We start from the raw sequence: 13,432 nt of genomic DNA on the forward strand, positions 1-13,432 counted from the left end.
ACTCTTTGCTACCTCTTCTTTTAAGGAAAAAAGAGTGATTAAAAGCCAAATACTTTCTTTTTCCACCCTCTCAGTTGGTCACTTTTTTAGCATACACATACATCTTTCTGGCTAATGGAGAAGAAGATAATGATCAGAACTTTCTTGAATAAAGAAGCATAGTTTATTTCAGATGTCAAAAATCAGGAGTTTGTTAACTACACTGTGGTAAAGAATCGCAGTCAAAGATAAATAGCTCTGGAAAATGGTTAATGTCCTTTCACTTTTTTGTTTGGCTTCGTCAGAATTTCAACCATTGACTATAGGATAAGAACAAGCATCTCATAGCCTATGGATTTAAAAGTAAAACATCTGTTATGCTACTTTATTGTTTATCTTTGGGTTCCTCTTTAAACCTTTGGTTTTTATAATATCTACAAAAATCTTGACAACAATCATATCACAAGAATGTTAAGAGCTTCTTTGAATAGGAGGACAAATAAGATATGGGACTTGTCTCCTCTTTGGTTTCCTCAGAGCTGACAGAGCAGAGTACGTTTCCTTCTTTTATATAGTCATCCATTCTTATTTCAAAAAATATGCCCAAATATGTTGGGGAAACAATGTCTTTTCAGTTTGGACCTGCTTGCCTTTTCGCATTGCACTGGAGAGGCAATGAAATCTTCATCCCTGGAGATGCTGAGACTTTAGACAGAACCCTGAGAAATCTCATTCAAGTTCCCTTTTCTTTGAGTGAGGGCTGGGCCAGATGATGTTTGAAGGTCTGTCACAATTTAAATTATTCTGTTAAAGTCAGGGAAATAATAAAAAAAAGAGGTATTTTTACTTCTGTGAAAGTAGGGCTGATACTTCTGATTTTCTTTGCTAAGAAAACATAAGTAAACTGTCAACACCAAGCAGCATTAAAAAAGAAGTCTGCTGTAGTGGGTTATGGCTGTGTTTTCCCCTCCATACAATAATGTCATCAATATATTATATGTGTTCTGGAGCCTTACCCTTCTCTAGTATAGCCTGAATCAGTTCATGGCAAATGGTGGGACTGTGTTTCGACCCCTGGGGCAATCGATTCCAGGTGTACTGCACACCCCTCCACGTGAAAGCAAACTGTGGCCTGCACTCCGCTGCTAAGGGGATGGAGAAGAACACATTTGCAATATCAACGGTGGTGTACCACTTCTCTGCCTTGGACTCCAGCTTGTACTGGAGCTCCAACATGTCTGGCACAGCGGCACTCAATGGTGGAGTGACTTTTCCTGCAACATACAACTCAGAATACAAATTAGTTTTTTCCCAAGGTTAAATCTCCTTGAGGCACACACTGGGTTTCCCCATCTTCTCTCATTATCCACCAAGTGTATCTGGGTCCTTGAGCAAAGACAATCCCATGAATGGGTTTGCCTTTGCTCGAGGGAGGGTTAACCCAAACTGCTTTACCTAACATACCTCTCAAGTGAATTACTTGGCCTTTGTCTCCATCCACAGTGTGAAGGGGCTCTGTTTGGGCAGGGCTGGCTCGATTGACGGAACCTCTAGTGTTGACTAGCCAAGTAGCCTTTGCTAGGTGCTGATCCCAGTTTTTTAAAGTCCCTCCACCCAATGCCTTCAAAGTAGTTTTCAGCAATCTGTTGCATCGCTCAACTTTTCCAGCGGCAGGTGCATGATATGGGATATGATCTACCCATTTGGTGCCACGTTCCCTGGCCCAACTAGTAACTAAACTGTTTTTGAAGTGAGTCCCATTGTCTGGCTACATCTGCCATCACTGGAATACGTCATAAAGTCAAGTAACAATACATGAAAAACCATATAATTGTGGATTATAATCTTATAGATATGCATTTAAAAATGTGCAAACAAATCTGTGAGCAATGGTATTGCATCTGGATGTAATTTGTCTACCTCTGAGGTTTTTGGCATATGGAAAGTTGTATATTTTTATAGTATTAAATGCAAGTCCCTATTACCGTTTTGTTTGTGACAGAAGTTTATAAATTGAACTTTTCCAGTGACACTGCACTTACCCAGATGGGAAATTATAACATATGATATTACTTGTAGTAAGGTAATTCTGGTTTTTTTTCAAGACCAATAGAACAACATAGCTATTATTAAATATTAATAATTTTTTTTTTACTGCTTGGTTTTCTTCCCTACTGACCCTGTTTATATATAATTTCAATCGTGATGATCAGTGTGTTGGATATACAGTATTTAGGCTGAAAAATGCTTCTTGTAATAAAGGATTGTTCAGTCTGGGATAAGTGGTGGTTGCTTTTTTTCTTTTTTTCTTTAATTGTTTGTTATTAGTGATATCAGATTTCTTCCATCATACATGAGAGAAATACTGAACAATTTAAAGAAGTTAAAAGATAACTTTTGGGTTTTGTTTTTTTTTATTTCTTACAGGCTTGGCAGCTGCGATTCAGTCATCTTGTGGGCTACGGTGCCAAATATTACTCCTACCTCATGTCTAGGGCTGTTGCCTCTATGGTGTGGAAACAGTGTTTTGCTCAGAACCCGTTTGATAGGTAAAACCAGAGAAAATGTTAAGTAGAATGAAATGTCATGTTAGTTGCTTCAGGAAAATATGGAACAAATAGGGCCACATAGGTTGATGGACTTTTTTGATGAAAATTAATTTTTAGCATTTTTCTTGATTTTAGGAGGATTACAAAATAACCATGGGGGTGTGTGTGTATGTATATATATATATATATGTATATATATGTATGTGTGTATGTATACACACACACACTTTGGGACATGTCCATTGGTGCAAAAAGATTTGTGCTGATGTTTTAAAATCTAGGTGTGTCCATTGGGAGGCACTGAAATTCCTATTTAGATGTAATTAGAGAGCTTGAATTTCATAGATGCCTAATTACTTGTAATTTTCTATTGAAATCAAAGCAACTGTGCGTATTAAACAAGTTTCATGTTACCAGCTTCAAAGCTAAGTGTAGCTGTCCTACTCATTTTGCTTTGTGAAATTAAAAAGTAAATTGCAAGATCACAGATTTTAAGCATTCTTATATCTTTGGTGAATGTTCGTTGTAACAGAGCAACTTTTCCTCTTGGAGCAAGGAAGGCTGAAATGTTGTTCACAAATTAACTTCTATAAACACCAGTACATACTCACATGTATAAAATTTGTCTAGTTCAGTTACTCATAGTATGATTTTAAGTGTAATTTGAATTTGAGGAGTCAACATGGAATCAGTCATTGTTTCAGGGTGGAAAATATCGTTTGGTCTCTGTTTCTGAGTTCTGTAGAGATCCTAGAAGCAAATCTGACTGAAAGCTGGACAGGTTGTATTTGCAGATGGCTCTAACATCTGTGTTTCTCCAGGGCAATGGGAGAGCGTTATCGTAGAGAGATGCTGGCACACGGCGGTGGAAAAGAGCCCATACTGATGGTTCAAGGTAGAAAATAAATTAGAACTGTTTTATTCCCTTGCTTGAGGAAGAAATAATTGCATTTCCCAACTTACTCTTTTCGGTTTAATTATGATTTTCATTGAGTTTGTGAAAGAAAAATTATTCATTTATTTAGTTAAGTGGAATGGTCATCACCTTTGTATCATGGTCAGTAGAACACACAGATAGTTGGGGTGAAGTGCTGGGAAGGTTGGTATTACCAGACTGTCTAAAGAATTCGGAATAAGAGTATCACATACTTGAAGGAAGAAAAATGACACCATTTTTGGATACAATAAATTAGTAACTTTTCCAGGTGAGGAAGTCATAGTATCTCTGGTTATTTTGTATAGATGAAATTGAACTTGTTTTGGCCACATTTTAGCGTCATCAGAATATCTTTGGTTGTATCAGTACTTTGAGTATACATTCTCATGAAATGGAGGTCTGAAAACTGTATTAAAGAAACAGTTCATTATTCCTCTCACTACCATATTTGCCTTTTTAATCTGGAAAATAACTTTAAAAATCATTCATACTAATAGCAAAAATATTATATTTCATATATTAAAAAATAATGTCAGGAGAATGAAGCAAGTTTGAGAAAATGCTGACTTTATCTCAGATCTCTCAATAAGATCAGGATAAAGACTTTCCTGTCTAATGTTGCAGAATTCAAGCCAAACATTTTTGCATTCCTGTTGCTGTTCCTAACATGAGCACTTGCTAAGTGCTTCATCTAATGGCACATCTTTCAATTTCCTCTGAAATTCTTAATATTAAGGATGAATATGAATTCATTTGCTCTGTTCACTCCATTTTAGTAGACTGGAAATTGTAGGACTTTTTTTCTGCAGATAAGGAAACAATAGTAATGTGTCTGTACTTCATCATGAGATTGACACAGTTTAATAACTAGAACATCCCAGTTCTTTGACCCATCTATTTATATGTGAGGCCATGACCTCTGCTCTCCTTAGACTCACCATATATTAAGCAACTATATATTCTTTAGATTTTTTCTATTTATACTTCTGATCTACAGGATTACTTTTCATTCAGTATGACTTTACAAACTTACTTTTCTTTAGGGTTCTTGAAGAATCTGTGTTTGTAACCTTGAAAAACTGAAGCCCAAAACTGTGGATTAAGTAGTTGCAAGACAAGAATGTACATCTTTACATGTGTACCTAATTTTTATATTGTAAGTCATATCGTAGAGAAAGAAAAAGATGTTTTTAGACACCAGTTATGCTTATTGTCTCTTCTATTTCTGGGATATATTCTTAATTTTACTGAGCTTTGAATCTTCCTGGAGTGTCCTAGAAACTATGTTGAAGTTGCTGGCAGTGTGCTTCCTTGAATCAAATACTGTATGAATGAAGTTTACAAAATTCATCTCTGGATGGTCTTAGAGAAGATCTATGGAAGTACGGCTGGCTTTCACCCTTGCATGTGATAGAACACAGTGGAATATGGTGCAATCAGTTTGGAGTTGAGAGTATGCATCAGTTATTATGGATAAAACTTGCTACTGAAATTAATCTGAAAGACTGATATCGTAGTCTAGGAAATTGCAAGTTTATTTTAAGTTTAAAGGAAATCTAAGTATAAAGTTTGGCAAGGTACATGAAAGCACACAAACAAGTGTGCTTAAGTCTTGTAATGCGGTAATTAGATGTTTTAGGCATTTCATTATTCATAGTCCTCATGCTTCTAGTCCTCAATTAATTTAGTGCAGAATGTTCATCAGTAACTCGTCAGGACCAATGGTGAATGAGAAAGAGGCAATGGCTGTGCAGCCTGGGGCTTGAAGAAAAGAGCAAGCTTGTCTAAGGAACAGTTGTGCATACTGCAGAACAGTGAACTTGACATTAATGGTAGAATAATGGCATCTTTATGCTGTGACCAAAAAAATCTGTATAAAAGGTTCGATTTTTGTCTTTTTTTCTCTAAATCCATAAACCACTAAACAGAACTGTGTGTCACATCAAGGTTAGTAACAGCAGTGCACCTGCTGGTGTGTTTGTTCACATGTAATAGAAGAACCAGACAGCAGTGACTCCTCTGTGTCAGCATTAGCATGAGTAATAGTGGTGATAAGAGCACAGACTCTGATTTAAAAAAATGGCAGAAGTTTTCGAGATATTTTCACAGAATTACAGAATCACAGAATAGTTTAGATTGGAAGAGACCTCTGGAGGTCAGCTGGGCCAACACACCTGCTCAAGTAGGATCCTCTAGAGCTGGGTGTCCAGGACCATGTCCAGAAGGCTTTTGAATATCTCCAAGGAGTAAGACTCCACAGCCTCTCTGGGCAGCTTTGCCACTGCTTGCTCATCCTCACAGGGAAAAAATGTTAAGAGGTAACCCTTGTATTTCAGTTTATGCCCCTTTCTTCTGGTCCTGTAACTGGGCACTGCTGATAAGAGCCTGGCTCCCATCATCTTTGCACCCTTCCTTGAGGTATTTATACCTCTGAGCCTTCTCATCTCCAGGCTGAACAATCTCAGCTTTCTCAGCCTTTCCTCATAGAAGAGATGCTCCAGGCCCTCAGTCATTTCAGTGGGCCTTTGTGGCATTCTCTCCTGTGTGTCCATGTCTGTTGTACTGAGGAGCCTAGCACTGGACACAGTAATGGCCTCACCAGTTCCGAGTGGAAGGATCAACTCCCTCAGCCTGCTGGCCATGCTCTTCCTAGTGCACTCAGGATGCCATTTCCCTTCTTTGTGGCAAGGAACAATTGCTGGCTCATGTTAAATTTGGTGTCCACCAGGACCCCCAGGACCTTTTCTGCAAAACTGCTTTCTTGCTGGGTGTCCCCCAGTATATGTACTGGTGCCTGGGGTTGTTCCTCCCCAGATGCAGGACCCCATTATCCAGATCATTAATGATGTTAAACAGGACTGAACCCAATATTGACCCCTGGAGTACACTGCTGGTCACTGGCCTCTAACCAGTCTTTGTGGCACTGATTACCCCCCTCTGAGCCCTGCCATTGAGCCACATTTTTAGTCCAGCTCCCTGTCTGCTTATCCAGCCCATACATCAACAGCTTCTCAATGAGGATCTTACAGAACACTGTGTAGTCGTTTCATCATATAAGGTTATCAAATTAGTTAAGCATGACTTGCCCTTGATGAATCCATGGTGACTATTCCTGATGATTTTTTGGTTCATGAGCCTGAAAATGGTTTCCAGGAGTAGCTGATGCACCATCTTCCTAGGTATTGAGTTGAGACTGACTGGCCTGAGTTCTCCTTCTTGCCCTTCCTGAAGATAGGAGTGAAATTCTCTTTTTTCCTGTCTTTTGGTACTTCCCCTATTTTAATAGGTTACTGAGAGTTCCCTTGCAATGCCATCTTTCAGCTCGCTTAGCACTCATGGGTATATCCCATCAGGGCCTGTGGGCTTGTTTGTGTCCAGTTTTCTTAAGTGTTCCATGATCTGATCCTCTTCCACCAAGGATACATCTTCCTTGCTTCAGATTATTTCCCTGGACACTTTTGTATTCTGAATTTTACTTTTATACTCTATGTCTCTTTAAACAGAAATCTTAAAAGATATTCAAGATCATAAAAAAAACCAGAATTCATCAGCAGGTTCCTTGCCTGTGCATATTGTGATGCTCATTTGTACCCAGTGCAAAACTTAACAAACATGCTTGAATGAGTCGCTGAAGAATGAAATCAGGGTGACTCAGGTGTTTTGACAAGATAATAATTTGATTTCTGATTTGAGATTATTTGAGGCTAAATCATAGAACACACCTGATGGAAAAACTTATAATAAGTTTATACTTAATTGCTCTGTATTTATTACAAAAATTGAGAATTTAAGGAGAAAAGTAAGAACAAGTAGTTGTTCCTTAATTTGTTTAGGTTCAGTCAGCTTCTGATTCCTCTTGCTGCTTTTATTTTGGTTTTCATTATAGATGTTCCCGAATACTTGATTTCCATCTGTTGGTTTCCATTAGTTGCAAAACTGTGCTCCCATAGCAAACGACAAAACAGATACCTGATTAAAGATAGATTCCACCAAACTTTAAAGTTTGTTGATTTTACTCTTCTTCAGGGAAACAGTCCAGATTCTGTGCGCACTAGTGCCATATTTCAAAACCGTAAAGTTCTCTAGGCTGTTATTTCAGGCATTTTTTTTTTATATATAGAAATGCCCTTGCAGATGTCTGACTTCTGGATGCAGATGTGCAGCCTCACCCTTGAAATGCTTCCGTATCTCCTTGTGAAGTTAGCCACGTTCATTGACTGTTTGATAACAGCACATTTCATTTGTACAGTTTCTTTGTTATGATTTTCATCTCAGAATCCATCTATTGTCTTTCTCTTGTATTTGGATATGACCCTAGCTTTTCATCTTCTGTGACATGATTCCATAGATGTACTGATTAGGAAAGATAAAGGATCTGACTTGCCATCCAGTGGAATTACTGACAAGGTTACTGACAGGTTCCTGTTTGGACTAGTCTTTAATTAGGAAACACAATATACTTTTTTGTTGTTGTTTGGATTTGATTCTCTTGGCATTTATTTCCATTAAAAAACTCAAAAATCGTAACGGTTTTTTGAAACCTTTTAAAACATTTTCTGAAGTGACCCCTTTTATCTTACCCCTTTGATCATCAATAAAATACAGAAATAGTCACAAATATGGATAGCAGAAGCACTTAAAAAATGAGTGAACCATGCTTTGTCCAGGAGGCTTACTTTTTAAAAAATGTTTCCTTAAAGTGAAAATACAGTTTGAGAAGAACTTGATTGCTCTGTCATTTTGTGTTGACCATATGGCTTTCGTATATTTTCTCCTTCCTAGGAGTACATGGCATTAGGGATTCCAAATCCCTTTAAAGTTATGTATCCCAGGTGTCCCTTCCAGGTCCAGTTGTGTGCTGGTTGCAGGTCAGAACAAGATTCAGGTGTGCACCATCCCTCCCTCCCTCCCTTGGCACTCCCTGACTGGAAAGAAACCCAGGTGCACAGTCAGAAAGTGAATTGCAGTGTGAAATGTTTTGGGAACTGAGAGCATGGAACATATCCTGGAGTGCACTTCTCTTCAGTTTTGACGCAGTCACATTGCCCTTGGGGTTTCTGAAGAAGTCCTCATGCAAAATACATGTGAAGTTGTGTTCTTGATTTGTTAATGCCATATTATATTGCAGTCATACACAGCTGTGTGCCTACGTGGTAACCAAACCGACTGCCTGTGTAAATAAACACACATTTACTCTGATGCAGTTTTTGAAAATTTGTTTTTCCATGCCTCAAATTGTACTTCATGGAATAATTATGATTTGAAGAGGCTGCAAAAATCTTCAGATAATCACTGTATCTCTTTGAAAGTGTTAGAAATATGCATAAATCCTAAAAGGTGATGTGAATGGCAACATATGTTAACTCAAACTACATGGACCCAAAATAATTACTGTTCCACAGGGGCAGAGGCCAAATTTTGCCACAGGCTTTATTCTCTCAATTTTCAGTGATTGTAGGTTATAGCTAACCATCTCTCAAAAGGGTGTGGTTAACCACAGTGCTGTAATGTGAAAGAAAACTTCAAAGCAGAGAAGATAAGCTATGCAGTTGCCTTAGGCTTGGGAGAGACTGAGCTGAAATAGGAGTTGGACTAAACATATTAAAATACACTCCTAAATTTGAAAACTGCAACCATCAGACCTTGTGGACATCTTACTAAATCATGTAGACTGAAGTGCTGAGTACTTACAATATATCAAAGCTGATCTTGCTTTGATATATTTTAATGGATTTTAAGGGGAGATGTGACCTTTTTTAACACATCTGTGTAGAGTAAGAGGTTAAAACAGAGAAATACCATCAGTATCTGTTTCTTTTGGAGTTGTCTACTCTAAAATCTGTAGTTAATTATTTCATAAGGGCATCATCACTTCACTACAGTAGGAGTTCTTCAGCAATGACCTCAGTTACTCTTCATCCCCTCCTTGCAAAAGTGAAGTCTGCTAGTGTCTCCTTTTGATGTCAGTGATGGGAAAATAGCAATGCAGCAGACTGCTAATGCAAGAAATCTGAAATCTGTTTTTGTTATCAAAAGTTGGAACTACTGGTTTGGAGGTCATTTGACATCACAATTGCCAGAGTGATTTTGAAATCTACATATTTAAAACAAACCATGTGGAGTGTAAATAAATAAAATATGTAACAAGTTTTGAGTGAGATTTGTAAGACTGTACTTAACTGCACTAAAATACATCCAGGTATACTGTAGTTAATTATCTTTCTTTTATTCATTTTGTAATATCCAGGATTGGAATGGTTTTGTTATAATTTTCCATTTTTATGTAAGCAGGAAATTAAATCTACTTGAAGATAATCCCAGCTTCAGTTTCTTCCGCCTAATCATTATACTCTTAGCTCTTCTTCTTTTGCAGTGTATTGATAATTAGCAGAACAATTTTTAGTGTGTCAAAGAATTGGCTAAACATCATCCAGAGTGGCTGTTTTTTATAGTCAGTATTGGAAGGGGATTTTTGTATTGTGGGGCTTGGGAAGTAGTGGTTAGGTCTGTTATGGCCATCTCTATGTACTCTCTATGCAGCATTATAGTCATCTCTCTGTATTGATATCCGATGAAAAAAGACATATTGGCTATAGAATAATTGTTCTTTTATAAAGCCACATCTTGAAAAATTGGAAAGAAGGAATAATGTCACCAACTTGAGATTTTATACCTGAGCTAGTCATCCAGGTTTCCTTTCTGAGGTGCAGGGAAAAGTAGATTCTTCATAGGCACAACTCATCACAAAGTAGCCCTCTGAAGAAGATTAGAGGAGTGGCACCCATGAAGATCTTACTACTGTTCAGTCTCAAGAAATAGAGCTGGTTAATTCAGATGTAAAAATGTCTGAGGAAAAATGAGAGCAAAAAAAGGCAAAACAAATTGCACTGTAGGGACTGGACTGCTCCAACTGAGTCTGAGACAAAGCTCCAGTAGTCATGCATGACACTGCATGTTCCAGTGGGCTGCCATCCATGTCACCTTCTTACAGCATTCTCTCCACTTCTGTGAAAACTGCAGGAAAATATGAGTTTAAACTGGAATTTTTCCAGGGCTGTTAGGGAGCAAATATGCATGTCCCCAAGCCAGCCCACTGAGGAACCCAAGAGAGGGAGTCTGCAAGAGGCCATGGCTCTCTGGGGAGGTCAGATTAGTAGCTGGGTATCTGTACACATCTGTTTCTCAGCCCAGCACATAGCAAGACATTTTTCATTGTGAACTACAAGTAATTCCACAGCAATTTTTTTAACGTTAGAGTAGATTACAAGTTTACCAAGTATTTGGAAATACTAATGCTGTTCTCTTTCATTTTAAAAATAGCTTGATGCAAACTTCATTTAACAGCATTTCAGTTAACCTATATATAGTATGAGATTTGTTTTCCTTTTAGTGCTCAGCATTAATCTACTGGGTCATGGCAGTTTGTGTTGACACTTGTAACATGTGTTTAAATCAGATTGAAATGGAATTCTGTAAGGTCTTAGCAGGAACATTCTTTCTGGTTGCTCACACAAATTTACTTTGAGCTGATCTGTTTCCTGATGGGTTTTGAATCATTGTGTTATAGTAAAAGATTACGGTCTTTTAGCAGCATGCAATTATAATTTCCACCAAAAGCAAATATTGTTGAGGATGTTAAAGATTATAAAATTATGTTCAGTAGGTACCCCGATCAGAAAGGGTAGAACAAGGTTATATTTACATTGGCAGTTGTCAGAAAGAACAGATCACTTCAAAGAAATACAAAGATTAAATTTTACATTATTCAGCAGCTGTGCTGTTGGTTTTTTTTCTGGTACAAGTTATGCAGTAAATTTCCAAATATAAACTTGAAAATCTTAAAAACAGTGAAAAGACCAACATTATGTAATGTTAAGTACAAAGAAAGATCTGAAAATAATTTAAAGTATGTATTCTCATGCTTTCCAAAAATTGGGATTCTGAGGAGGGTGTGAGATTTTTAACTGCTCCATTCATAGAATTACCTGAAAAAATACTTCAGCATGATTCTTCATTATGCTAATTTCTCTGTTATCCTGTAGCCAAGTGCTACAGCTAACAGATGCACTAATTAAAATCCTTAATAAAAGGTAAGTCCTGGTGCTGTAAAAAAGCAAAACTAAAACTGCAGTGTATTGAAAATGCTTTTGTTTGAGTATGTTTCATGCCTTGTCAAAAATTTCAGAGGTATTTGTATTTTAAATACTGAATCAAGTGCTTCTAAGGCGTGTAACACATTGAGAAAATATATTTTTTTTCTGGCTCAGTCAAAGCTGAGACTTATCAGATAAGGATTTATATACCCGCTCAATCACTGATTTATTCCAGTCATTTGGAAATGACTGAGTCTGTGGTTACATTGCTTTAAAATGGATATAATTCTCTGCTCAAGCAAGATTGTAGTGATAAAAATCAGTTAACAATCTTGAAACCTGTCAATTCTGTGATAGCGTGTAACAGGTAGCTTGAAGAAATTAGATAATCCCTATACACTATAACTGCACTTAGTTCTTATCAAAGAAACATGATAGCCATTTCTGTCATATAGTGACATTAAAAGTTAGTTACCAATAAATATTACCATTGACAAAGCTGTCAAGGTCATAGTATTCTTGTGAAGAGTCTGTTGTCTTGCTTTTCTGTAGGTATGCTTCAGAAATCACCTTCAGTTGAAGATTTTGTGGATGCCCTTGTTTCAGACTTAGACCACGACTTCGAAACGTTTATCATGGACTCATAAAAATGTTCAGCAGAACTGAATTCTTTTATGGAAGATTGCATATGTCTTCATAATTGTGGGTAAAATATTGTTGTGACTGGTTTTGCTTTTTTGTGAACACTTGTAAAAGTTTGACTATTCATGTTGGTGGAACAGTAATAAATACTTTCATTGGATCACCTGGTTTCAATTATGGAGATGATGGTTTTCCATTGCATAGGAGCTTAAGCATGGAATTTGAGAGAACAAATCTGCTGGAATGTGCTGTTAGAAAATTTGGTCTTGTTGGACGATCTGAGTAAACAGGAATTGAACTCATCTTCAGGGTGAGTGGTATGAATGCTCTTTTGGTACACAGATTGATTCAGTATTAGGGCTTACCTGTTGAGTGTCATGACCGAGAACTGTTCACATGGGTCTTTCTCACATGTTCATGGATTTTCTTTAGCCTTATTTAACTGTGTTCCTTGCAGGAGTTCTGTGCTGGGGAAAAGCAAATTGTGTTTGTAACAGAGGTGAAACTGGAAAAAAAGATGAAGTGGAAAACTAGGAACTGTACTTGAGATAGGGAACAAAAAGAGGGGAGAAGAAAAACTGTAGTCATACAGGTCTGTGATGGAAAATGTTAGGGTGAGGAGAAAAGAGATATGTTGCCACACATAAGAGAGACAAAGGAGTAAAATGGGTACCCCACAGATGTTTCCTAATGGAGAATAAAATGTAAGGTGGCCATGCTTTTACAGCTGCGATGATCCATTGGGTGCACGTGTGGCCATGTTTTTAAGTAAAAATAGTATGGTTAGGGGAGGAATGGAATTTACAGTGTACCATAAAACTGGTCTTGCTATTGAATTAGTAGTTTTTAAATATCCAACAGAATTGGAATTTTACTTCCTAGGCTCATCTCTTGCAGATCTTCCTCTGAGCTTCAGTGTTCAGGAGTCTGCAGTTGTTTTCTGAGTATTCTCCTATTAACTGTGTCCTTTTATGTGTTACCTGAATGTGTTTGTTTTATTGTGTAGTGTGGATTAGTTTTGACCATTTTACTTTAAGGGCTTTACTGGATGAAGTAGTATCATATTTTGGTGAATATGGATCTGCAGGCATTTTGAGGATTACATTGCAGAGAACAATGGCTATTGAAAATATGTTGGCAACGTTGCTGCGTAGATATGGCCTGAATCTGGTCCCTGCATGTTTGTTCACGTGGAGTTTCCTTTTAATGATAAGTGGACAAGTGTGGGGAAC

The 13,432-nt window shown here is 37.4% G+C and overlaps 1 protein-coding gene across 1 annotated transcript in view; it reads left to right on the forward strand.

The window, feature by feature from the left end:
- Window positions 1-12,374, forward strand: part of MIPEP (mitochondrial intermediate peptidase) — a 72,692-nt gene extending 60,318 nt beyond the window's left edge. The window contains exons 17-19 of the mRNA XM_017831584.1: window positions 2,407-2,528; window positions 3,350-3,423; window positions 12,111-12,374. Of these exons, the coding sequence (XP_017687073.1) occupies window positions 2,407-2,528; window positions 3,350-3,423; window positions 12,111-12,205 (291 nt within the window). The 3' untranslated portion in view covers window positions 12,206-12,374. The remainder of the gene's footprint in view (window positions 1-2,406; window positions 2,529-3,349; window positions 3,424-12,110) is intronic.
- Window positions 12,375-13,432: the final 1,058 nt, after the last annotated feature.

Source organism: Lepidothrix coronata, unplaced genomic scaffold (assembly GCF_001604755.1).
Source record: "Lepidothrix coronata isolate B3197 unplaced genomic scaffold, Lepidothrix_coronata-1.0 Scaffold193, whole genome shotgun sequence".
In the NCBI taxonomy this organism is placed as follows: Eukaryota; Metazoa; Chordata; class Aves; order Passeriformes; family Pipridae; genus Lepidothrix; species Lepidothrix coronata.